Below are 24,833 nucleotides of genomic sequence, written 5' to 3' on the forward strand. Positions count from 1 at the left end.
CTGTGTGATTCTGGGCAAGTCAACTAGCCTCTCTATCTGCCTCAGTTTCCTCATCTGTAAAATAGGGATAATAACAGCACCTACCTCCCAACATTGTTGTGAGGATCAAATGAGAAAATGTATGTCACTTTGCAAACCTTAAAGCACTGTGTAAATGCTAGATAGTATATCTAACAGTACAGAGACTGAATCAACAGACATTTATTAGGCACATTATGTGGCAAATACTGAGCTAAGCCCTAGAGGTACAAAGACAGAAACAATAGTTATTGTTTTCAAGGGGCTTACCTTGCAATGAGAGATGATATATATTTGTAGAGAAGTAGAGGCCAGCTTGGGGAGGGAGCAACTAGCAGCAGGAGGGGATCGGGAAAAGCTTCCTGTAGTGAGTGTTGCTCCATTTGAGTTTTGGAGGAATAAAGCAGGGATGTCAAGAAGTGGAGGTGACAAAGGATGGCATTCTAGGCATAAGGGACAGCCAATGCAAAAGCAGGGAGGTGAGAAATCATCATACATAAGAAACAGGCTAGTAAGCCCAGATGGCTAGACCATAGAATATGCAAAGGAAAGTGGTTCATAAGAAAGCTTGAGAGAGAAGGAACTAAGTGGTGAAAAATTAAGTACTGGACAGATGAAATTATAATTGACCTTAGTTTGAAGCAGGAAGACCTAATTCTATTCAGAGGCAGCAGGGTGGTGCAACGGATAGAACACTAGACCTAGATTCAGGAAGATCTGAGTTCAAGTCAAACCCCAGGCATTAAGCTACTGTTGAGACTCTCAAAGCAATCCAACGAGGTAAGCTTTTATTATTATCCCCATTTTAGGGATGGGAAAACAGGCCCAGAGAGTTCTGATAGGCAGTTTTCTCAAGATCACATGTAGTAAAGGACAGCATCAGAGTTTGAGCCCACGTCCCCAAGGCTTCAGAGTTTGCTTACTTTCCATTCCATTGCTCTGCCTCCTCTGTGATTGGGCAGGGGGAGAAATGATGATTTCCCATCATCCCCCAAGAGTAAAGACACCCCATTTTCACAGGTATTTTAGTGAAGGGGCAGGCAGGGAATACATTTCAGGAATGTGGTCAAATTTGGGTGAAAGCTCAGCTTAACTATCTCTTGTCATCAAATCACAGATTTAGAGTGGAAGGGGACTTTAGTGGTTTAGGGAGTACAGCCCTCCCTCATTTTACAGATGAGGAAACTGAGGCCCACAGCAGATAAGTAACTTGACCAATGGCACACAGCAAGTGTCTGAGGAGGAACTTACACCCAGAGCTTTCTGACTGTAAGGCCATAGTGCCCCATGGCCTCTCAGAGTGGGGAGAAGATAGTTATTGAAGGAGGCAGCAGACAAAATAATTAGGGAGGAGGGAAGGACAGAAGGCAGGAGGTCCATGACTGGCTGACCCAGGACCACACCCTCCACTGAGATATTCTTTCAAGTAGACTCACAGAACCTTAGAGCTGGGAAGGGACCCTCAAGTCCAAACCAGATCCAGGCAAGAAAAGGCAGCATGATAGAGTGGGAATATTTAGAACCAGGAGTTAAGAACACATTGGGTTTGGCTCTTGCCTTTTACATTTTAAAAAGAAAAATCTCTGGGCCTCAGTTTTCTCATCTGTAATGAGGAGTAGGAGCATTTGCACTACCTGCCTTGGAGGGTGGTTATGAAGAAAATACCATATCCACTGGAAAGCTCTGTAGAAATGTGAGCCTTTATTATTACCTCTTGCACACTGGCTAACCTATGGTTGTCCAGCCTCTGCTTGAAGACCACCCCCTGCCCCATGTTAGACAACTTCCTCCTTCCTGAGTACCTAGCAAGGTTGTTAGGAAGTTGTTCATCCCATCCAAACTAAATCTGCCGCTTCTACCCATTTGTTCCCCATTCCTCAGTTAAATATGTCTTAGCCCGCTTCTGCATGACAGCCACATTTGGTACTTGAAGATGGTTATCATATCCCCTTCTCTTTTCTAGAAGTCATCCATGGAGCCTCTAACCCCAGAGGCTGGGGAATCAAGGTGAGGCTCTTGGCTGGGTGAGGGGGGGGCTTCTATTCTCCTCTGGTGAGTTAGGCCTTTTTGTTCTCATAGTTATTTCTGAGCACCTGCCTGGGTCCTCCCTACTCACCAAGAGCTTACATTCTGATGGGGGAGACAAAGACATATAAAATATAGCAGAAAGTAGAGACCTATGTGCCCGAGCCCCGCTCCTAGTGGAGGGACCCGATTTAGTGTGGCCAGATCTCAGGACTTATACATATGGCTATACCATGAGCGGTAGCCCTGATGTTGAGGGGTAACTGCAACAATGGCACAAGTTTAATTCATAGCAGGACTTCATGACCAGAACATGTGTACTTGTCTGAGCTCGTCCAAGATCAGAGAGCACCTGGTACTGGTCAGAGCAATACAGTAATTGTGGAATTTGGCCAGAGGGTGAGATTATCTAGAGCTCAAAGAACTGTTGTAATGCCAAGCTCAGGCATTGCTTGCTGGTCCTTAGCTCTGGAAAACAGGGTGTTTCCTAATATCTTGACGAGAGCATTATTTTTAAAAAAATTTAATATTTTATTTTTTCCAAATTTTGGGCTCACCTCCCCCCCAAGGCAGGCAATTTGATGGAGAGAACTTTTTTTTTTTTTTAAAGATTTAGCTTTGTGCCAGGCACTGACTAAGCTCTAGGAATACAGACAAGGAAGACAGTCCCTCCTTCTAATAAGGGAAACCCACGCATAAAGGGGTTAGAATTGGGGAGGGTAGAAAGGTGTTAGAGTACAGACAGGAAGAGAGAGCATAGACGCAGGCTAGGGTCTCACAAATGAGGAAGGAGGACCTCAGGGTAGAGGCATCTCTTGGGTGAATGAGAGGCAAGGAATAAAAGTAGTCAGGGTAGGGTCTTCAGATCTACACTAACCTGTGCCCTTCCTTGGTGCAGTATTTGGCCATCCCTGCATGCTGTTCCTGGAAAATTCCATCAGTGTCTGCCCTGCTCCACTTTGGCGTGAGGCTAAGGGCTTCTTCCTTGAGGCTGATGATGTAAAGGAGGGCCAGGGGATTTTGGAGGATGCTGGGAGGCCAGAGGGCAGAGGTTGGTCAGTGTCCCATGCCAGCCCCCTAAGTTCCAATCTGATCTGTCCTTGCAGGGTCCTTCTCACGCGCTGCTTCAAAGCCTGGCAATGCCACCTGCTAAGACAGCGGGCTGTTGCTAGGGCGCTGAGTCGGAGACATCTCCTCCGGAAAGGCATCCGTGCCATGCGCTGGTCCTTGTGGCTTCGGGAAGCTCAGATAGAATACATGAAGAGGAAGCAGGGTCGAACCGTGCTGAACAAGAGCTTCCAAAAGGTAAGAGACTTATGGGAAAGGAGGAGGTAGCAGGGCCTGGAGCCCCGGAAGGGAAGGGACACAGGCCTCTGCCCCTGGCCCGAGGGGACCCTGCCCTGATGGACCCCTTCCACAGTACAGATTAAAGGTCTGCTGTGTGGGCAAGGACCCTGTGTTCTGATCCATCCTCCACATAGCTCCCAAAGTGATCAGCTTGATCTGACAGTCACTCCAATGGGTCCAAATTACCTCCAAGATCAAATGGAGAGACACTCTCATTTTTTGTCTTTGTATTTTTGGAGCATAGCAGTTCCTGGAACTTAATAAGTACCTGTTAGTTGATTGATTGATCACTTCTACTAAGCATACAGGAAATGCTTAAGTCTAGAGAACAGTCATCTTCACTGAGTACATTAGCTTTAAGAATATGGTTCTAATATCATCTTGCTTGCCTTTTCAAGGCCTGGGGATGGGGGATTAAGCAAAAGAATCCGGAACTCAAATTTTAAAAAAATGAATGCTAAAAAGTTTCTTTGTAATTGGAAAATATTTAACAAAATAATAATATATAAAAAGTAACATAGATCTAAGAAGAATATAGATTATTGTACAATGTATCTAAAGGAACATGGAAATTAGATGGAGTAGGAGAGGATGGTATGTTTCAATGACATGTAGAGGAAAAGAGAACTAACATGGAATATTTGGAGTCCTAGGACCTGGGTTCAGATCTAGGCTACTGTTCAATGCCTTGGATAGGTCACATCACCTCTCCACTCCTCAGTTTCCCCCCTTGTAAAACAGGTAGGGAGTTGGGGTATCAAATTCTCTAAATTCTCTCTCAAATTAAAACGTTGATTCTGTGAAACCAAGACTCTGCCCTTGGGGCATCTTACTCTTCCTACCCATTGCCCTCCCTGGCATATGCCTGCCCTGACCCTTCCAGACCTGGCCTCTTCTTTTCCCAAGCTTGAGTCCTCTGGTCTCAGCTCCCCATCTTCACCCTAGAGGGCTGGGCAGAGACTTGGGCTCCAGCCAAGTCTCCCTCTTGCTGTCTTTCTGGTCCAGTGGAAAGACCTCTATTTGAATAGGACAGAACAGAAGCTGCTGACTCAGACTAGAACCGAGACTCTTGAGAAAGACCTCCTCCCCTCCCAGGAGGGTCAACCGGAAAGGTAAGGAAAATGTGATTTTTTATGCTCCTGGAGCTTCTTAGGAAGACAAGTTTGTTCCATCCTGGCCTTGGCTGACCCTCCAGTACGGGAGGACAAATTCAGTCAACCCTCCTGCCTCTACTGCCTACAGACCCCTTCCTACCCCGACCTCCCACAGAGGAATGTGGCTGACTCAGGACAAACTCAACCTTTATACTACACTTGGCGAAGTGGATGGGGGTGCAAGACTGACCTTGGAACCCATCCCAGACTCCTCCAAGGGACAGCTGGGCAACCCTGGGCAAACCACAGAACCACAGAATTTTTGACTTGGAAGGAACTTAATCCATCAGCAAGTCTGATTCAGGCCTGAAAATGAATCTTCTCTGTAATCAAATGCCCAGCATTCTGTTCTTCTCATCTCTCTTTGGATGGTCAGGCCTTTCCATCTAACCTTTCTTTTATGTGTTGTCTCCCCCAATTAGGATGTGAGAGCAGGAACTATCTTTCCCATCTGTCTCCTTCTCTCCATTTATCCAACCTCTATCCTGGTTCAAGGTTTCATCTTCTATTGCAGTAGCCTCCTAGCTGGCCTCCCTGCCTCCAATCTATCCTTCACACAGCTGTCCAAATCAAACATTTGGTTTTCCTAAAGCACAGCTGTCTTTGGCCATATCACTCCCCTACTCTATACTTCTAAGATCAAAGACAAACTTCTGGTTTGGCATTTACAACTTCACAGCCTGGCCTCTTTCCTCTTCTCAAGTCTTATTATAGGCCTTTCATGTACTCTACAGTTTGATCAGCCATTCCTTCCTTATTGTTCCTTGAACATGACACTCCATCTCCCATCTCCCATCTCCACACTTTTGTGAAGGCTATTCCCTATGCCTGGTATGCACTCCCTCCTCCTGTCCACCTCGGAGAATTCCTTCAGGAATTGGTTTCAAAGTTCAACCCTGGTACCACCTCCTATATATAGCCTTTCCCATGTTTCCTCACTCTTATTGTCTCCTCTCAGATTGTGTACATTCTTTTCATACATATATATGTGTGTGTGTATAATATATGTGTGCATATGTATATATAGGTGTATAATATATATGTGTGTGTATAATATATGTGTGCATATGTATATATAGGTGTATAATATATATGTGTGTGTATATATATATATATATATATATATATATATATAGTATACACATACACAGAGGTCATATACATATATATATAGTATCTCCCAGTAAAATGTATAAGCTCACAGGACTGAGGGCAGGGACCATTTCCCTTCTTCCTTTGGGCTGGCACACAGTAGGCAATTTATAAATGCTTGTTGCTTGATGGATATAGAATGGATGCAAGGCCCTTCACTATCCTGCTCACCGTCCTCTGGATATGCTCTGGCTAATCAATGTCCTTCCCAAATAGAACTGAACCCAGTATTCAGGGGAACCATCACCTCCTTCTTCCTGGCTGCCATGCTTCTTGTAACGTAGCCCTGCAGCCCCCTGACTTTTTTATCTGACATATCACACTGTTGATTGCTGTTAAGCTGGCAATCCACTAAACCCTGAGAGCCTTTGCAGAAAAACTGCTGTAGACTGAACATGAGAGGAAGACTAGTCATCCCAAGTCAATTTCATCTTATTAGATTCGATCCAATATTCTTGTCTGTCAGGATTGTTTTGGAGCCTGTCATTCAGTGTGTCAATGGTCCCTCTCGGCTTTGTGTCATCCCTTTAGCTCTCTCAGTCTCAGTTTCCTCATCTGCAAAGTGGAAATGTTAACATTTGTACTCCCTGAGAGGCAGCAGTCATTCAAGTTAGCAAGCATTTATTAAGTTCTTACTATGTGCCAAGCACTGTGCTGGGGATAGAAATACAAGCCGACAGAAGAAAGCCCTAAGAGAAAATGACCAGTCTCATGTGGTAACAAATTCTCAAATGCTAGAAATAGAAACTTTTAAATTCCCTAAAGGATGGGATATTACATAAAAAGAAGTAATAAAGTTTTAGAGTTTATTTTAAAATTTCTAAAAATTTAAGTTAAAAAAAAAGCACTTGCTCTCAACGAACTTAAATTCTAATGGGGAAAGATAATACATAAAAGGGAACTGGGGAAAGGTGGAGAGGTCTCTCCAAACTAGTAGAGATAGTCAAAAGTTCAGGCTGAAAAAGAATGAAGACACAGCTGGCCTTCTTAAAATGAAGGTTCTGGGGGGATCCAGTCAATCAGAAGAATCCAGGTGGAGGGTTTTTCCAGTGTGAGAAGTCCAGGGGTAAGATGAGCACACTTCTGGATTTGGAGTCAGAGTATTTGGGGATTCAGTTTCCCCAGCCATAAAGTAAGAGAGTTGGACTAAATGGCCCCTGAGGTCCCTGTCAGCTCTAAATCCTTAATCCTATGATCCTGCTTCATGGGAGTTAGGAGGTTGGCCTGAGATAATTACTTTAGAAATTCTTTTGGCAGTCTTTAAAATACTTAGGAATGGGAGCTGGGGAGAGTGGTGGGGCAGGAGAATCTGTATATCGAAGCAACAGGTGACATGTTTTCTTTGGGCAGATCCTTTGTAACTCTAGGGGTGGTTTGTGGAGTGGGGGGAGCACCAAAGATTCAGCTCCACCCCAGATGGAAATCAGGCATCCAAAACCCAAGGGCCCAAGCTTCTCGAGACCTTCATCGACTGGCTGGTAAGTGGGTATTGGGGAAGGAGGGTGTGGAGAAGAAGAAATGGGCCAATGTCAGTGATGGAGCTAAAAGCTCAAAGAGTAGACCTGGCCCTGCCCACTGGAAGCTAACCCTTTATGCCAAAACCCTTTGGCACTCAAATCAGGGCCCAAATCCCCCTAAGGATCCCCAAGATCTTTTCAGGGGGTTCACACTGTCAAAATTTTTCCATAATATTAAGATATTTTAATTTCTAATACAGTAAATATGAATTAATATAATCCATATAAACAAAAGCTCTTTGGAGGATCCTCAGTAATTTAAAGGTGTAAAGAGATCTGGAAACCAAAAACTTAAGAATCACAGCTTTAGCAACAATCCTTGAGACCCACAATTACATTGTCGTGATGACCTTTACAAGAGGGTACCAGAGTCTCCATAAGGAGCCTGAGACATTAGGCATTAGGATGGAGGAGTTAGACACCTTCATGACCTAGGGCATCATTTCCTCTTGAGTCCAAACCTTTGTTTGCCCTCAATTACTCTGCTTTGAGTGGATTGTAGAATGATCCCTGTAGTTTCTGGTTTGGGAAGACAGGCCCTCAGGGTGGACTTTGATCCATGTGAGCCTCTGGTGGAAGGGGGAGGGTCCTTGGACCTTGGACTATAGTTTTACTGAAATTGGGGCCATTTCAAAGCAGAGCTCCAGTCAGGGATGATATTTTCTCATACTGCCAATTGTAAAAGACAGGATCTTAAGCTAACATAAATGACTGTCCTACACAACAGGAGCAATGCCATTTATTGGAAGGAGAATTTTGATGGAAGAATGGAGTTCTAGCCCCAAATTCACCCCAGAGTCTAGATCTTGGCCAAGACAGTTCACCTCAGTTTCTTCCATGGTGAGGTGGATAGACACTTCCCAGCTGAGGAAAAGTAGACAAATCACTTACCTGCCCAAAGCCTCAGTCTCCTCTTCTGTAAGAAAGGGTTAATAACACCTGCACACTGCACGTCTGTGTTTGTCCCTCCAAGTTGGATGACTGTAATTGGTTTCTTGTCCCAAATCCTCTGGCAGCAGTGAGCTGGACAAAACTATTTAATTTGAGAGACGCCATGATGTAGAGAACAGAGAGTTGGTCCTGGAGTCAAGAAGTCCTGGGTTCAAGTTTTCCTTGTGACACTAACTAGCCATGGGACCCTGAGCAAGTCATTCGAAACCCCCCCACCCCCGCCAGTACTCCAGTGATTCTGTAAACCAGGGATTCTTAACATTTCGGGTGTCATGTGTCCTGCCAAAGGCAGTCTGGGACTCCTCAAAATAATCTTTTGTTGCCTACATTCATAATTAAATGGAATATTAGATTTCCGTTAAAAGTGAACGGAAAAACAACGATGTAATTCTTCCCCATCCAAGTTCAGAGACCTGAAGTTAAGAACCCCTACTCTAAAAGGGAGGAATTACAGATCAGTTGCCTTGGTGGAGGGAATTTGCACACCAAGAGTTCCCCAAACTGATGAAGTTACATCTGAACCAAAATAATTTTTTTTAGTGATGCATGTGATAGATTAGATTAAATCAATTAAGATATCAGTGACCACTTTGGAATGGCAGTGATATAGGGGGAAGGTTTAAGATTTTCTATTGATCAATGTGACTTGACTCAGGCAGTTTGTGATCATAGGAACGAATTTAAAACCTGGAAGAGAGAACAGTGCTGTTCTAGGCGGTCGATTAGTTTTCTTTCTCTCTGCTGGGACAAGTACCGTATATGTTCTTAATTTGAAAAGTTGCCCATTGATTCTCTGTGGAAATATGATAAGCAAACTAACCCTGCTGTGAAGATCACTGGCCTTCATTGCAGAGGGGAGAGAGGCGAATTGTGGGGATGGAATAGCTACTTAGGATTATTGGGCTGAATGTTACCCTTCAACTGAGGTAGCAAGTATTAAGACCCTGTCTTACTGCTGCTGCCATACGCATGGGCAGTTAGAATAGTTCCCCTTTGTCTATTTGCCATTTTATGTATATGACATTCCATCTCCCACCTAAGTGTCTTTGGAAAAGCAGTGTCCACCAGGGCTGGAATGCCTTCCCTCCCACCCCTCTTAGAATCCTTGGTTTCTTTAAAGGGTTCAGCTCAGGTGCCACCTGCTACTGGAGGCTTTTCCTGGTTCCTCCAGCTATTTGGTGCTCTCTGACCCACTCCCCCAAAATTATTTGAATTTATTTATCTTTGTATTAACTTATGTACAACTATACACACACACATATGTGTATACATATGTATGTATTGAATTCTCCCAAACTCCTTAAGGATAGGGACTGGTTTGGGTTTTTTTGGGAGGGAGGGTCTTTATATCCCCCAGCAACAAGTACAGTTGCTTCTAAAATGCTCAATGAATGAATGAATGAAAAGTGTGGTCCAATGCTTAATTCCCCCTTTGGAGAAACATGGCCACTGACAAATGACGTGGCATTGTCAGAAACTTTACTTGAGGCTCAATGGGAATTACAGAAATCTGGATACTTGGAAAAGGGATCCCAGGGACACAGAGAGAGGCAGAGATGAGAGGCATTAATTCCACAGCTAAGTGTCTGTATTTTCAATCTTTCTCAAAACAGGAAAGTTGACACAGCAGGTGAGAATTCTCTCTGACCCTTTTGGCTGAAAAGAAGAGTGATGCTTCACGATAACAGCAATTGTGCAAGCCACTTCCTGCTTCTGCTTTTTCATAGTCTCCATAAGACCTTAGCGGATACAGTTCATGTGCTTGTATGTGGGGGTGGGGTGTGGCTGGGTGAGAGCAAGAGATTTTTTGTTTCGTTTTTGTTTGTTGCCTTTACAGATTTGAGATTTCACTAAGTTTAAGGAATTCTCTGGTTGGAAACTCCCCCACCCTCTCACAGATCAGCAACTCATATGTTACAGTCTTAAAGACTTGTCTGAGGCTCAGAGAGATTGAATAAGTGACTTGCTCAGGATGACACAGCCAAGTATGCATCAGAAGCAGACCTTGAGCCCATGTCTTTCTTACTCCAGGGCCTGCCTTCTATCTGCTGTGCCAGGCTGTGTCTCAAGGTTAAGAGCAGTACTCATTTCTTAGAATGGTCTTTCCCAGAGCTAGATGTTTTTCCAAACATTTCAGGTGTTCTCTGATCCCTTATTAGGTTGTTTTCATAGAAATTCACTTAGGAGATAATTCTCTTAAGTGAACAGGCTGCTTTAAGTTTTCAATATACCCTAGTCAGGGCAGATCATAGGATTATAGATATAGAGCTGGAAGAAACCTTAGAGGCCGGAAGGTCCAACCCCTTATTTTACAGTTGAGGAAATCAAGGCACCATGATGCTTAGGGTCTCATAGCTAGTAAGCATCAAAGCTAGGGTATGAATTTGGATCATCCTACTCCAAGTTCAGTACCCTAGTCTACTCTACCCTGCTTTAAGAACTAGAGTCTAAGATCTACCACCTTTAAGATCTGGAATCCTCTGATTAAGTTCCAAGCACCTCATTTTAGGAAGGGCATTGATACCCTGGAGAGTCCAGGGGATAGTGACCAGAATGGTGGAAAGCCTTGAGGTCAGGCTATTAGAAGGATTGTGGGAAGGATCTGGGGGTGTTTAGCATGGAGAATAGAAGATTTGGAGGAGATAGGATAGTTTTCTGCATGGAGAATAGAAGATTTGGAGGAGATAGGATAATTTTCTTCTGTCACTTGGAAGAATGACCTTTTCTGCTTGGCCCCATAGGGCAGTGGGTGAGAAATGCAGAGGGTCAGCCATAGGCCTGAAGTCAGGAAAACCCTTCCTGCCAGAAGGAGTGGTCCCAAAGTGGAAGCCTCCCTGCTGCCCATCAGGCAGAGGCTGGGGGACCATTTGTTGGGGATGTTGACAGAGAGGATTCATGTTCAAACGTGAGCTGGTCCTCTTCCATCCATCTCAGATTGTGTGAGTCTGTGGCTCTGTGACTACCTTTCAGAATTGGGGGGAAGGAAATTGCCTTGCAGACCTCACAGTGCTGGATAAATGTGAGTTCTTATTATCATCAATAAAAGGAGATTAGACCACGTGATCACTAGTCTATCATTCATTCATGCAGCAAGCATTTATAAAATGCCTCCTCTGTGTCAGGGACTGGGGATACAAAGACAAAGTGAAATCTTACCTGCTCAGTGAATATGTACATGTATAAGTAAATCCAAAATGTATGCAAAGTTAATACAAAGGAACTTCAGAGGGGCAGGCCACTAGGGGGAGGAAGCTGGGGATCAGGAAAGGCCTTATGTAAGATAGGGCATTTGATCTGAGTTTTTGAAAGAAACCAGGGATTCTAATAGAGAGGAGATAGGATAATTTTCTTCTGTCACTTGGAAGAATGACCTTTTCTGCTTGGCCCCATAGGGCAGTGGGTGAGAAATGCAGAGGGTCAGCCATAGGCCTGAAGGAGAAAGGGTGCTCCTGGAAGGGGGAATAGCATGCAAAGGGATGGAGGTGGGTGATTGAATGTCATCTATGGGGAACAGAAAATGGACCAGTGGGGCTGGGTTGGAGAGTGTGTGAAAGGGAGACCTGGGAGAACCTGGAAAACTGGGCTGGAGCCCGATTAGGAAGGTCTCAAAATGTCAAGCAAAAGGATTTGTATTTTCCCCAAGAAAGAAGAGGGAGCTTTTGGACTGACACTGTCAGAGCCATGCTTTGGGAATATCAGTGTTAGTAGCCATGTGAGGGAGGGGTTGAAGCGGAGTGGTGGGGGAAGGGGGGAGAAGAGATTTGAGACAGGGAGGCCACTTAGGACATGATGAGTGTCTAAGGGCGGGGTGGGGTCAGATGTGGGAAGTAACAAAACTTGGGGACTGATTCATTTGGGAAAAGGGGTGATGAGTGTGGGAAAAGATGGTGATACCTTTGACAGGGGTAGAGAAGTTCAGAAAAGGGACAGGTTTGGGGTAGGAGAATTTGTTCTGTTTGGGGTATGAGTTGGGGTGGTTTTAATTAGGCAGCTGGAGATAGTGAAGACTAGATTGTATTGTCAGTTTTCCTTTAAGTCTTGATAAGAAGAAAGTGAGAAGAAGAGGAAGAAAGAGAGAGAAGAGGAGGAGATGGAGGGGGACAAAGAGGAAAAAGAAGAGACAGAGCTAGAGAGATACTGGTTGAGGTTGAATTGACAAGATTTGGCAACTCATTGGAGTGGGAAGTGAAAGACAGAATGAAGGGTCAAGTTAAAGATTGTGAGCCTGGTTGAATGGAAGGTTGGTGGCACCCTAGACAGAAATAGGGTAGTTAGGAAGAGGGGTGGGTTTGGGGGGAAAGATGAATTACATTTTGGACAAATGAGTTTGAGATTCCTATGGAAAATCTAGTTGAAAATGTCAAGGAAGAAATCAGTGATAGGAGACTGGAATTCAGCAGAAACTAGGACTGGAGATAGATAGATAGCTAGATAGCTAGATAGCTAGATAGCTAGATAGCTAGATAGCTAGATAGCTAGCTAGCTAGCTAGCTAGATAGATAGATAGATAGATAGATAGATAGATAGATAGATAGATAGATAGGTAGGTAGGTAGGTAGGTAGATACATATATACGTACATAGATAGATACATACATACATACATAGATGGATAGAGAGAGAGAGATGGAAATAATATGTGTAGACCTGATCATTGAACCTGCTGAGAGACAGGATATAGAGAGGGAAAAATAGATGGTTCAGGATAGAGCCTTGAAAGGTACTCACAATTAATGGGTGGGTCCTGGATGAAGATCCAGCAAAGAAAATTGAGGAAGAGCATTTAGACACCTGGGAGGAAGGAACCAGGAGAGAAAGAGACAGAGACAGAGACAGAGACAGAGACAGAGAGAGAGAGTCATGAAAACTCAGAGAGAAAAGTGTCTAAAAGGACAAGGTGGTCAACAGTGTGAAAAACAGAAAGGTCATGAAGGATGAAATCGAGAGCAGGCCATCAGATTTGTCCATTGAGAGGTCACTGATAACTTTCCAAATGAACCCCAAGATTCATCCAGTGAAATGAACTGTCAAAGATCAATCCAATCCCATCATTCCCTAGAACAGGAAACAGAGGCACAGGGAGGTTCAGTGATTTACCCAGTGCCCACAGGTGTGAAGTAAGTAGCAGCAGGGCCAAGATTCCAACTGTAGGTTCCTGACTCCAAGCCCAGTGGGTTTTTCCCCTACTGTATCATAGCCTCAGTTTCCTCATCTCTAAAAATGGACATAGAAATCTCTTCCCTACGCACCTCACAGCAGTTGTTAGCTTTCCCACCAGATAATATCTATAAAAACATTTTGATTGATTAGTTGGTTGGTTGGTTTGTTGGGTAAGCTTTTCTCCCTGGTGGGAACATTGGCCCCTGTCTAGTGATGATTCCATTAATAGCAGAAGGTCCTGATCAACCTCCTTGCAACTGTGTTGTCCACCCAATGGAAGATGACTTGATATCCACTGGACCAAGAGGGCTACCCTTCCCCCACACCATTTAGGGTCTTTGTGCCACGCTGTGGCACAGTAAAAAGATCATGGGATTGAAAGTTCTTTTTAAAACAGAGATTAGGCTATGATATCAGATTTCCCTCTAGCTCCTCCATGGGTCTGCAGCTCCTCACTCCCCACTGATCTTGCTCCTGTAGCAGTGGGGAGCTGCTACCCAGGAATGAATTTTTTGGTTCATCCCCCTTCCCTCCCTGCTGCCTTCAACCACCCCTCTCAGACCCCTCTCTTTCTCCTTCCTCCCCTCAACCCCACTGGGACCCAGCAGTCTTCCATCTGTGGTACCTGCAGAAAGTGCTGTTGGCAGAAATTCGCCAGGAGGCCCAGGCTCAGGCTGAGCTGGGAAAGAAGAAGCTTCAGCAGGTTTTCCAGGCCTGGCGGGTCAGGACCATGAATGCAGCCCGGATTTGCCCCCTGGTAACCCGGCACCAGCGAGCCCAGCTTGGCCGGTAGGGTGGAAGTTGTCAGGGGGTGTGGGAAGCCATGCCCAAGTCAGAGAGAACCTTGAATGCCAGGCTGGGGAGAATTAAACTTTCTGTTCTGGGTGGCAGAGATACAAGGGAGGTTTGGAGAGGGAGGCATTGCAGTGTGATGGGAAACCAGCCAGAGGAATCAAAAGATCTTGGTTCAAATCCCAGCCTATGTGACCTTGGGCATCTCTCTGGACCTCGGTTTCCTTATCTGCAAAATAGACTAGATGACCTTAGTCATCTCGGGGCCACCCAAGGAATTTGTCCCGAGAGATTTTAGCCAGTTGGGTTTAGCCAAAGCACAGCCTGCCTGTAAGGTCTTGGGGTAAGACTCTCCTTTGTGTATGGGGAGAGAGAGGTGGACAGTCATTCCTGAATGGGGCAGGTGGAGGGGAGACGCCAATAGGAGGAGGGGCAAAGCTAACAGAGACTCCTCAGACCAGGCCAAGTCTTGTCCTTACCAGAGTGAGTGGAGATTACCAACATTCAAGAATTAAGATGGAAGGGAACTGGCCCAGCGCTGATTATTTCTGCCAAGATGATTATACTTTATCCAAACTCAAGCTGTTTCCCCAAAACTTTAGGCCTTTGGATTGTGAGGCCTCCTGCTGCCTTGACCACCCCTGCTGGGTCTTGGGCTCAGGCATGTTCCATGGACTGACCCCTCTTCCCTACAGCCTAAAGCCCAGGCCTGATAGAGTCTCCCACCTACCCTACATTGTCTCTCTCAGCACTTCCTCTAGTGAGCCCTTACCCCTCTACTTTCCACCTCTAGGGGCCATGTTTTGCAGTTCCATGGGACAGAGGGGCAGGCTAAGTGTTCAGGACCTTGGAGAGGGAGAGACAGATGCCTCTTCCTTTGTCCACTCAGGTGTTTTGGGGCATGGAAGCACCACATACAGAGAAAGACCTGGTGCCAGGACAGACTGGCTCATTGGCGAGTTGAGACCTTGAGGAAGAGCCTACATCAGTGGGTAAAAATGGTGCAGCTCCAAGCTACACACTCGAGGACAGTGGCCCAGCTCTATCTCCATCACCAAAGGAGCTGGCACCTGGAGGGTGAGAGGGGGTTGACCTAGGAGGGCACCCAGAGCTTAAAGAAACACAGAACAGGATGAAGTGGGATGCAGAGGCCTCAAGTTGCTGTGCCAGCCCTCTCCCCTCTTAGACCCTCTCTAGCACTGGCTCTTCACCCATCCTGATCCAACAGCATTTTTAAAGTACCACCTTGTCCTGGCTCACACACACTCTCTCCCCATTTCTTCCAAGCTCTCATCCTCATTGTCATGGGTCAATAAATCTTTTCTGAGGTCAGAGGTAGAAGAGGTAGGAAAAGGGGGTCAGCCCCACTTCTCATCAGCACCAACCTCTGTCTGTCCTCCTCCCCTTAACCTGAGTTTGTCCACAGCAGCTTTGGCCCATGACAGGTCCAGCAGAGGACCAGTCAGCCAGGGCCCAGGAGAACAAAACCAGTCCTACTGTTATGTAGAGATCAGGGCAAAGGACTCTCTGGAAGAGGCCTGCCGGAAACTGAAACTACATCGGGTGGTCTTGCTGTGGTCCCGAAGACTGACCCAGCACCAATCGGCAGAGTATGTATCAGAGAAACTGGCCTGACCCAGCCCCCTGATCTCCTAACCAGCTTACAAACCTACCTGCTTGAGGCTCAAAAACATGTGGTCAGTTCCAGAATGGGGCCTGGTTAGGATCCTGGGCTTGGAAGTTTGGATGGTCAGTCAGTCAGACAATAAACATTTAGTAAGCACCTACTATGTGTCAGGCACTCTGCTAAGCTCTGAGGAGACAAAGAAAGGGAAAAGACTGACTCTGCCCTCCAGGAGCTCACCTTGGACTGGGAGGTATAATATTAGCTAACAGGTGTATATAGTACCCACTATGGGCCGGGCACAATTGTGCTAAACACTTTACAACTATTATCTCATTTGATCCTCACAACTACGCTGGCAGTAGATATTGAATGCCAGACTGAGGAGAGTTAATTTTTCTGTTCCAGTTGGTGGAGATCCATGGGGGGTTTGGAGAGAGAGGCATCAAAGTGTGGTAGAAACCAGCCAGTGGAATCAAAGGACCTGGGTTCAAATCTCAGTCTATGTTACCTTGGGCATATCCTTGGACCTCAGTTTCCTCATCTGTAGAATGGACTAGATGGCCTTGGTCATCTCAGAGGAGGAATTTGACCTTAGAGAATTTGGCCATTTGGGTTTAACTGAAGCACAGCCTACCTGTAAGGTCTTTTCTGTGTGTGGGGAGAGGGGGAGGGTCATTCCTGGGGTATTCTATTATTTTTATTTTATAGATGAAGAAATTGAGGCAGATAACAGTGAACTGACTTGCCTTAGGAAGGACCTTGAGATAGGATTTGTACTCAGCTCTAGGTCTAGTACTCTGTGCACTGTAGAATCACCTAATTTCTTGGAGTAGAAAGCAAAAAGAACATTGATTCTGAAGTCAGAGGACCTGAGTTCAAATCTAGTCTCACACACTTAATTGCCATTAACTCTGGGCAAGCTACTTACACTCTGTCTGCCTCAGTTTCTCCCATTATAAAATGGGGATCATAACACCTTCCTTCCAGGGCTGTTGAGAAGATCAGATTATATTGTATTTGTAAATTACCTAGCATAATGCCTGGCACATTGGTGTTTAATTATTGCTTATTCCCTTCCTTCAAGCCCAGGATAGCTTCTGGGGGTATATAGGATGGGTGAAAGGTCAGTCAGAACACTCAGAAGCACAAAAGAAGTCTTCTCTCTTCAGCTCTTTCTCCCATAGCAGGAAGTTGCGGCTTCTTCAGAACTCTCTACGACAGTGGTGGCAGAAGGCCCAGGTGGCAGAGTCACCCCCTTCCAGCTCCACTCAGACCCCCAAGGAGCCCCATGTTGGCTCCCAGGATTCAGAAGAGTCTTCCATCTCCTCAGCATTTCTCAGCAGTGCCTTGACTCCATGCACTCCCAGTACCCCCAGAAGTTCATCAGAGGAGGTGAAGGCATGGAGGGATGGAGGGTGTCCCGTTCATCAGGGTGTGGGGCCTGACCAGAGCAGTAGTGGGGAGGCCTTCTGGTCTGGGAGAATAACTTGGATGAAGGCTATTCAAATACAGCTGAGCTGCTAGAAGAAGAGTATGATGGGGAGAGGGGAACCAGCACCCACAGCTGTCCCATAAGGGGAAGGTGTCCTAGATAGAGCCCTGAAATTAGGCAAACCTGCGTTCACATCCTGCCTTGAATACTCACTAGCTTGGTGACTTTTGAAAACTCCCTTAACCGTTGCCCAGCTGTGCAATTGAGAGGAAAGCACCTCAAGACTCTGTGGTTCAGATCAAACAAGAAGATGCTTGGAAAAGGCTTTACACAACTTAACATGCTGGGGACATGTAAATTACTGTTATTACTGGGGCAGAATGAGTTCCTTGTTTCTGCAGTTCTTTGAGTCCATGACCCATTGCTGAGGATAATGGAGAGGGGCTTAATTCCTGCTTGAGGTGGGGTTTGGGTCAGATGTCCCTTCCAACTCAGAGGTCCTCCAAACCCCAGAGCCAAAGCTAGAAACATGATGGCAAATCACCTGGTGATGTAGCAGGGTGACCTGGGTTCAAATCCTAGTTCTGCCACCATCTATGTCCGAGGCTCTCTGACTCCCAGCCTCTGTCCTCAGGCCCATAGACCACCTGATAGCAGCTTCTTCCTGAGCCTGGCAGGGGATGATCCTCCATGGATACTGCTCCTGGGCGTCAGGTCAATCTCTTCAGAGGCCCCCGAGCCCTTGAGGATATCCTTCCCCTTTGGGTGAGTGCTGAGACCAACATCCCAACTAATTTCTGTCTTTGTCTCATCCCCAACACTTAGTGCCCTGCACACCGTAGGCCCTTAATAAATGCTTGATTCACTGAATTACTCTGACCTCAGGGTGCATGTACCTCTCAGGTTGGAGGTGAGAGGGGTGGAGGTCACTTTGCCCTTCTACATACCTCCTGCCCCAGGCCTAGCTCCCTGGAGCCCCGCCTCTGTCTCTGCCTCTTCCTCGGGCCAGGTTTTCTGGCAGCCCAGGGAGCCCTTAGGAGGAGGGGACAGAATGTGGTGGAGGGACCCCTGCCACTGGAAGCCGGACACCTGAGCTCAGGTTGGGTAACTATGGGCAAGGCTCTCTCTGAGCATGCATCTGAAAAATGTTGGCAATAATTCAATTTAAAAATAAAACCAAAAGCCCTGCCTGCCTCCCAGGCTTGGGAAAGTCCAATGACTGGGCTTCCATCCCAAAGAGAGGGGTCACCAGAAGACACTTCCTTCTCTTTGACTCTGGGGTAAACTAAGACATGATGGTCAAGAAGATAGCCAGCAAGCCTTTATGGAGTGATTACTGTGTTCCAGGCAGTGGCCAAAAATGAAAAATTCCGGGCCCTTAAGGAGTTGGAATCCCGGCTCTTCTGCCGACTGTCAGTGTGTATGGGCTGGGTCACTTACCTCTGGTCTTCTTTTCCCATCCTTGGCTGAGGGGAGTAAAAGGTCTGTGGGGCCTCGTTCTTTCCTAGGCAAAAGTGGCTCCAGTTCTGGGAATGGCAGCAGTTGTTGGCCTGTCCTGTGAAAGAAGAGAGCGGTCCCCCGAGAGAAGCTGTTCGGGTAGGAAGATCCCTTCTCTTATCCCCTTCCACTCTCACTTCCCTGTATAAAGAGAGCCCAGTGTGTATCTTTCCTACACTGAGGCTATCAGAGGAAAAGGGCTGTGAGTTGGGGGAAAGGCTGTGAAATCCCCTGGCTCCTGTGAGGCGGGGTTCAGGCGGAGCAGACACCTGATTGTCTTGGTCATGCGCACTCAGCCCCCAACAGCTCCAGGGGATACCCCTCAGCATGTCTCCCTTAGTTCAGCATTTTTCATGTGGGAGAGAGTGTAGGAAGTGGGGGAGGATGTCAGAGCTCCAGGGAGAAAGCAGGGGACTAAGAACCTTTTTGTGTTCCTTTCTCAGGTTCCCAGAGACCCTGGCCACTTGGATACCCCCTGGTCAGAGGCAGGGTGGCAGCAGGGCTTTCAAAACGCCCTAGAAGCCAGGCAGCATTGCCAGATCACCCTCCAGAGTTGGTAGAGGCAATTCTGACCCCTTCAGATTCTGCCCCGCTATAGGACACCAGCTCCTGAATTGTGCCCCCACCCCATCCCTAGACTATCAATCTGAGATAAAAATATAACCCTAGTTCCTCAAGTCACCCACTTCGGCTTCCATGGGCTGCTCTCTGAAGTGCTATTTACCTTCCACCTTGACCTCAAGTTTCTTTGAAAGGAAGCATGAAAATCTTACGGCCCATCTCTGCTCCTCTGCCTTGTCCACAGCTACTGCAACTTAGAGGACACAGGGACCTCAGAGGCCATCTCATCCAGTTGTAGCCCAGGCACATAAAGTGACTTGCCTATCAGTAGCAGTAAATTACCCAGGGCAAGATTTGAACCTAGGGCTTCTGATTTCAAATCTGGGAAATTTTTAGTACCCCACATTAGCAGCAAAGAGACTGTAACTTTTAACTAGCTGCAAGTACACACACACACACACACACACACACACACACACACACAATTTTCTTTGTCTCTCTTCCTCTCCCCTCCATCTTTTCTTAGTCTCTCTGTCTCCCTCTCTCCATCTCTGTCCCTCCATCTTTGTCTATATGTATCTGTCTGTTTCTCCTTTCCTCTTTTCTGTCTCTCCTCTCTCTATCTCTGTCTCTGTCTCTCTCTCCTCTTTCTTTCTGTCTTTGTCTTTTCCTGTTTCCCTGTCTCTCCATCTATCTTTCCATCTTCATCTGTATGTCTCTGTCTCTCTCCTTTGTCTGTCTTTCTCTTCTTTCTGTCTTCTCTCTGTTTCTGTCTCTTTGTCTCTGTCTTTTCTTCCTCACTACACTATTTCTGACCACCACCTCCCTCAATCCTCCTTCACTTCTATCAGTCCACCCCTTCTCTTTTCCCCTTCCTCTCCCACTTCCTTATATAAAGAAAAAATAAGATTTCTATACCCACCTGAATGTGTATGTTATTCCCTCTTTGAGCCAATTCCAATGAGAGTAAGGTTCATATGCGCCCTCTTTCTTTCCACCTCTTCTCCTCTACTGTAATAGCTCTTTTACACCTCTTTTATGTCAGATAATTTATCCCATTCTATCTCTCCCTTTTCTTCCCTGTACATCCTTCTTTCTCACTCTTTAATTTTTTTTAAAATCATCCAATTATAGTCAACTCACACCCTCTGTCTATGTATAGAGATAGTGATAGTGATAAAATTCTTAGGAAATAGTGATAAATAGTGATAAATAGTGATAAAATTCTTAGGAATTACAAGTATCATGTTTTCCCTGTAGGAATACAAACAGTTTAACTTTATTGAATCCCTTATGTTTTCTCTTTCCTGTTTACCTTTTTCATGCTTCTCTTGAGTCTTGTATTTGAAGATCAAATTTTCTATTCTGCTCTGGTCTTTTCAACAGGAATGCTTGAAAGTCCTTTATTTCATTGAATATCCATTTTCCCCCTGAAGGATTATGCTCCTTTTCCCTAGGTAGGTGATTCTTGGCTGTAATCCTACCTCCTTTGCCCTCTGGAATATCATATTCCAAGCCCTCTGATCCTTTAATATAGAAGCCACTAAATCCCATGTAATCCTGATTGTGGCTCCATGGTATTTGAATTTTTTTTCTGGATTCTTATAATATTTTCTCCTTGACCTGAGAGCTCTGGAATTTGGTCATAATGTTCTTTGGAGTTCTTATTTTGGGATCTCTTCCAGAAGGTGATCAGTGACTTTTTTAAGTTTCTATTTTATCTTTTGGTTCTATGGTATCAGAGCAATTTTCCTTGATTATTTCTTGAAAGACAATATCTAGGCTCTTTTTTTTAATTGGTGACTTTTAGGTAAGCCAATAATTCTTAAATTATCTCTCTTTGATCTGTTTTCCAGATCAGTTGTTTATCCACTGAGATATTTCACATTCTTCTATTTTTTTCATTCTTTTGATTTTGTTTTATTGTTTCTTAATGTCCCATGGACTCATTATCTTCCACTTACCCAATTCTAATTTTTAAGGAATTAATTTCTTCAACGAGGTTTTGTACATTTTTTCCCATTTTTTGTGCTTCCTGTACCAAACTATTGACTCCTTTTTCATGATTCTCTTGCATCACTCTCCTTTCTTTTCCCAATTTTTCTTCTATCTCTTATTTGATTTTTGAAATCCTTTTTGAGATCTTCAAGGAGTTCTTTTTAGGCCTAACATTAATTCACATTTTTCATTGAGGCTTTCAATCTACCCATTTGACATTGTGATCTTCTTATGAGTTTGTGTTTTGAGCTTTCCTCTCACCATAGTAACTTTCAGCTGTCAGGTTCTTTTTTATATATTTTCTTCATTTTTCTAGTCTATTTCCTGACTTTAACTTTATCTTAAAGTTGGGCTTTGCTCCTGGGGTGGAGAGGGCACTGTCCTAAGCGTCAGGTTTTTCATGCTGCTGTTTTCAGAGCTAATTCCTTCAAAGTGGTATGATCTAAGGAAAGATGTGGTCACTGCTCTCCTGGTCTGTGCTCTGGTCTGTGAGTGACCAAAAGCACTCTTTTCTGCCCTGGAACTGTGACCAAGGTCCCCATTGCCCTGTGGTCACACACTGTAGTGTGCTAGTCCTCCTTCTCACCCTGGAACTGCTTTCTAGATCTGTGACCCAGACCCCTACTTAGGCCATGCAACAGAGTCCTACACCTAATGCGTTGACAAGTGTCCCCTTTTGTAATCTCCTTCTGACCAGTTGTCCATCCCCCTTATTGTCTGTGGGCTGAGAGCTCTGGACATCACTGCTATTGATTTAGTTGTCCCCAAGGCTGCACTAACATGCTGGGGCAGAGTCCACTGCTGACTCATCAGGGCTCAAGACCTTGCTGCCAGCTTTGGCTGGGGCTTGGGGCCTCCCTTTTGCCTTAATGAAGCCTGCTGCTGGCTTACCCAGTTTATCTGTTCTGAATTGCTTTCCATTCTCACCTCAGCGAGACAGACCTTTCCTGTCAACCTTCTAAGTTATCTTGGGATGGGAAAATTCACCCCATCCTTTCTTGGATGCTGTTCCTCCAAAACTCATTTTGAGCCATTATTTTAAAGTTGTTTAGAGGGGAATTTGGGAGAGCTCTGCCAATATATCTTCCCCAGCCCCCTCTCCCTTGCCCTACACTGAATGGGTGGGTGGGGGAAGGCATACTATGGGATGGATTTTTTTTTTGTTGTTAAATATTTTATAGATGAGGCAGTAACTGAACCCAAGCCTCAGGTCTGGAGACCTGAGTTTCACCTCCACTCCCCTACCCTGATTAAGAAGCCTCTCTGGTTCTTTGTGGAATCATAGAAAGAGCAGTGGATTTATTGGCAAAGAATTTGGTCTCAAGTCTCTGCTCTACATTTACTGTGATCTTGGGCAAATCACTTTATTACCCTGTACCTCAGTTTCCTTATGTGTAAAATGAGACAGTTGGGCTAGATGGTTTCTGAGGTCTTCTCCAATACAATGTCCTATGGTCCCGCTTCTCTGCAGAAGCTTCCTATGTCTTTGTCATCATAAAGTCCCTTCTCTTTCACCTTGAGAACTCCACCTCTCAAGATTCTGTGGTGGGTCTTTGGAATAGACACAGCCCCTCTCCTCTCCCTCCCAGTGTGATCTTCAGCTGGAACCTATGGGCAGCAGCCCAAGAGGTCTTGTGGGAGCTGGTCTGCCAGCAGCAAGTCTGGGGACTGGCCCAAGAAGCCCTCCACCATTGGCATACCTCCTGGCAAAGTGAGTCAGGGCTCATGTACCCTGAGACGTATAAGCAGCTGTCAGTTCAAGAATTTTAACTCTGGGGCTCCTCAGTCTGTAGAGACCAGAACTGGGCACTGTAGGGAGATCCATGGGGAGCAGGCATTCAGATAAGAGTGAGAACTGGCAGGACTCCATCCTGAGGGAGACCCCCTAGTCTATAGGAAGCTGGGGGAGTGGACAGAGTTTGTAAGCTTAGAGAACCTCCACTCAGGAAACAGTCTACACTCAGGAAGTCCCCTTTCAGAGAAGAAATACAATCCTTGCCCTCAAGGTGCTCCCCAGTCAGATGGGGGTGTGGGGAGAATGGGGAAACAAAATCCCTGCCCTCAGTCTGAGAGCTCTTGCTTCCAGGGTACTCCCACTTCAAGCTGGGAGACACAGTCTTTGTCCTTAGGCATTCTGGATAAAAAATGAGACAGGCACAGTGGCCTCCCCATACACACACACATTATACCCTTAAAGAATAGAAGAAATATAGCATATAGTAGTACAATATATACTAAGGTGAATGTAGTAAAATAATAATGAAAACTAGGAAGCAAAGGAGGAGGATAATAGAGTCATGTAACCCTAGTAGGGTCAGTTGGAGAAGTCTGGGTAGAGGAGGAGGGTTTGGGGCAGACTTCAGCAGAAGGGGATGATGATGAATAGTGGAAAAAAGTTAAGAATATGTGGTGACAGGTGATGGGGGGATGGGAGACCTCACAATACAATAGAAAATATGGTGAAATTGGTGTCAAAGGATCTGGGTTCAAATGCTGACTTTGCTACTTCTTTACCGTGAGACCTTGGACAAGTCTCTAGGCCTAAGATTCTTCATTTTTAAGAAGAAAGATGAGACAGATAGACTGGTGGCAGCTCTGAATCCTTTGGGTCTTTGAGGATAGCTATTTGACTCATCAAGGGACCCTAAAGAAATGTGGGAGGGAAGGGAGTAGAATGAGGTTTGGGGGAGACTCAGACAAACAGAAAAGGTCTCTTTGGCCCCTAAATGCCCTTTGAAGTCAGGCACCATGCCAGAGAGCCTTCTGTTCCTGCCTTCAAGTGAAGGTCACTAGTTACCTGGGAAGAGGACCCCATGACCCAGGGGTCTCCCATTCCAGGAAATCCAGTTCTGGGTTTGTTGTGGGAGGGTGCTCTAGGCTGGATTCCTGCACCCCTAGATCTAGGATTCTTTCCTTCAGGACAACAGGCCCTCCAGGAGCTGGGGTACCAGTGGACTCAACATAGGCCCTACATCCTGAAGAGAAGAGTGTGTGGGGGATGGCCTCAGAAGGTGTCCATGCTGAGAAATGCCACCTCCTGCCAGGAGATGTGGGTAACCTGGGCAGGGATACCCTTGGGTTAAACAAAAAATCAACTTCACTAGTTGAATTTGGATTTTTATGACAAAGATCTGGGGAGTTCTTAGTGGACTTCAAGCTTCATGTGTGTGAATTAAGAGGCAGCTCAACCCAGTGGATGGAAGACTAGACCTGGAGTCCTGAAGACCTGAGTTCAAATCTTGCTTAGTGTGACCCTTGACAAGTCACGGAATTTCTCTAAGGCTCAGTTTTGCCCACCTGTAAAATGGGGATAATAAAAGCTCCTACCTTTCAGGACTGTTGTGCAGATCAAATGAGTTAATATATGTAAAGCTCTTTGCAAAGCTTAACAGGGGATGGAAATGTTTATGTTCTGTAGCCCCGCAAAATCCGATGGGACCTTAGGCCACAGGAAGCCTAGTATGGTGTCTAGGATTCTGCGCTTATTAAATACCTGTTGTATGCCAGCAGGACACAGTGGAGAGAGAGCTGGCCTCAAAGTGAAGAAGAACTAAGTTCTGAGTTCCCCTCTGACACACCCTGGCAGTGTGCCCCTGGGTAAGT

The 24,833-nt window shown here is 45.6% G+C and overlaps 1 protein-coding gene across 2 annotated transcripts in view; it reads left to right on the forward strand.

Annotated features, from left to right (window-relative positions):
- Positions 1 to 24,833, forward strand: part of C5H1orf167 (chromosome 5 C1orf167 homolog) — a 57,801-nt gene that overhangs the window by 22,160 nt on the left and 10,808 nt on the right. For both annotated transcript variants that reach the window (XM_072608874.1, XM_072608875.1), the window contains 14 exons: positions 1,982 to 2,025; positions 3,150 to 3,348; positions 4,396 to 4,502; positions 7,047 to 7,174; positions 13,932 to 14,112; positions 15,005 to 15,192; positions 15,545 to 15,725; positions 16,912 to 17,134; positions 17,809 to 17,939; positions 18,683 to 18,770; positions 19,115 to 19,227; positions 22,820 to 22,941; positions 24,150 to 24,279; positions 24,741 to 24,827. In XM_072608874.1, the coding sequence (XP_072464975.1) occupies positions 1,982 to 2,025; positions 3,150 to 3,348; positions 4,396 to 4,502; positions 7,047 to 7,174; positions 13,932 to 14,112; positions 15,005 to 15,192; positions 15,545 to 15,725; positions 16,912 to 17,134; positions 17,809 to 17,939; positions 18,683 to 18,770; positions 19,115 to 19,227; positions 22,820 to 22,941; positions 24,150 to 24,279; positions 24,741 to 24,827 (1,922 nt within the window). The remainder of the gene's footprint in view (positions 1 to 1,981; positions 2,026 to 3,149; positions 3,349 to 4,395; positions 4,503 to 7,046; positions 7,175 to 13,931; positions 14,113 to 15,004; positions 15,193 to 15,544; positions 15,726 to 16,911; positions 17,135 to 17,808; positions 17,940 to 18,682; positions 18,771 to 19,114; positions 19,228 to 22,819; positions 22,942 to 24,149; positions 24,280 to 24,740; positions 24,828 to 24,833) is intronic.

The sequence above is a fragment of the Notamacropus eugenii genome, chromosome 5 (assembly GCF_028372415.1).
Source record: "Notamacropus eugenii isolate mMacEug1 chromosome 5, mMacEug1.pri_v2, whole genome shotgun sequence".
In the NCBI taxonomy this organism is placed as follows: Eukaryota; Metazoa; Chordata; class Mammalia; order Diprotodontia; family Macropodidae; genus Notamacropus; species Notamacropus eugenii.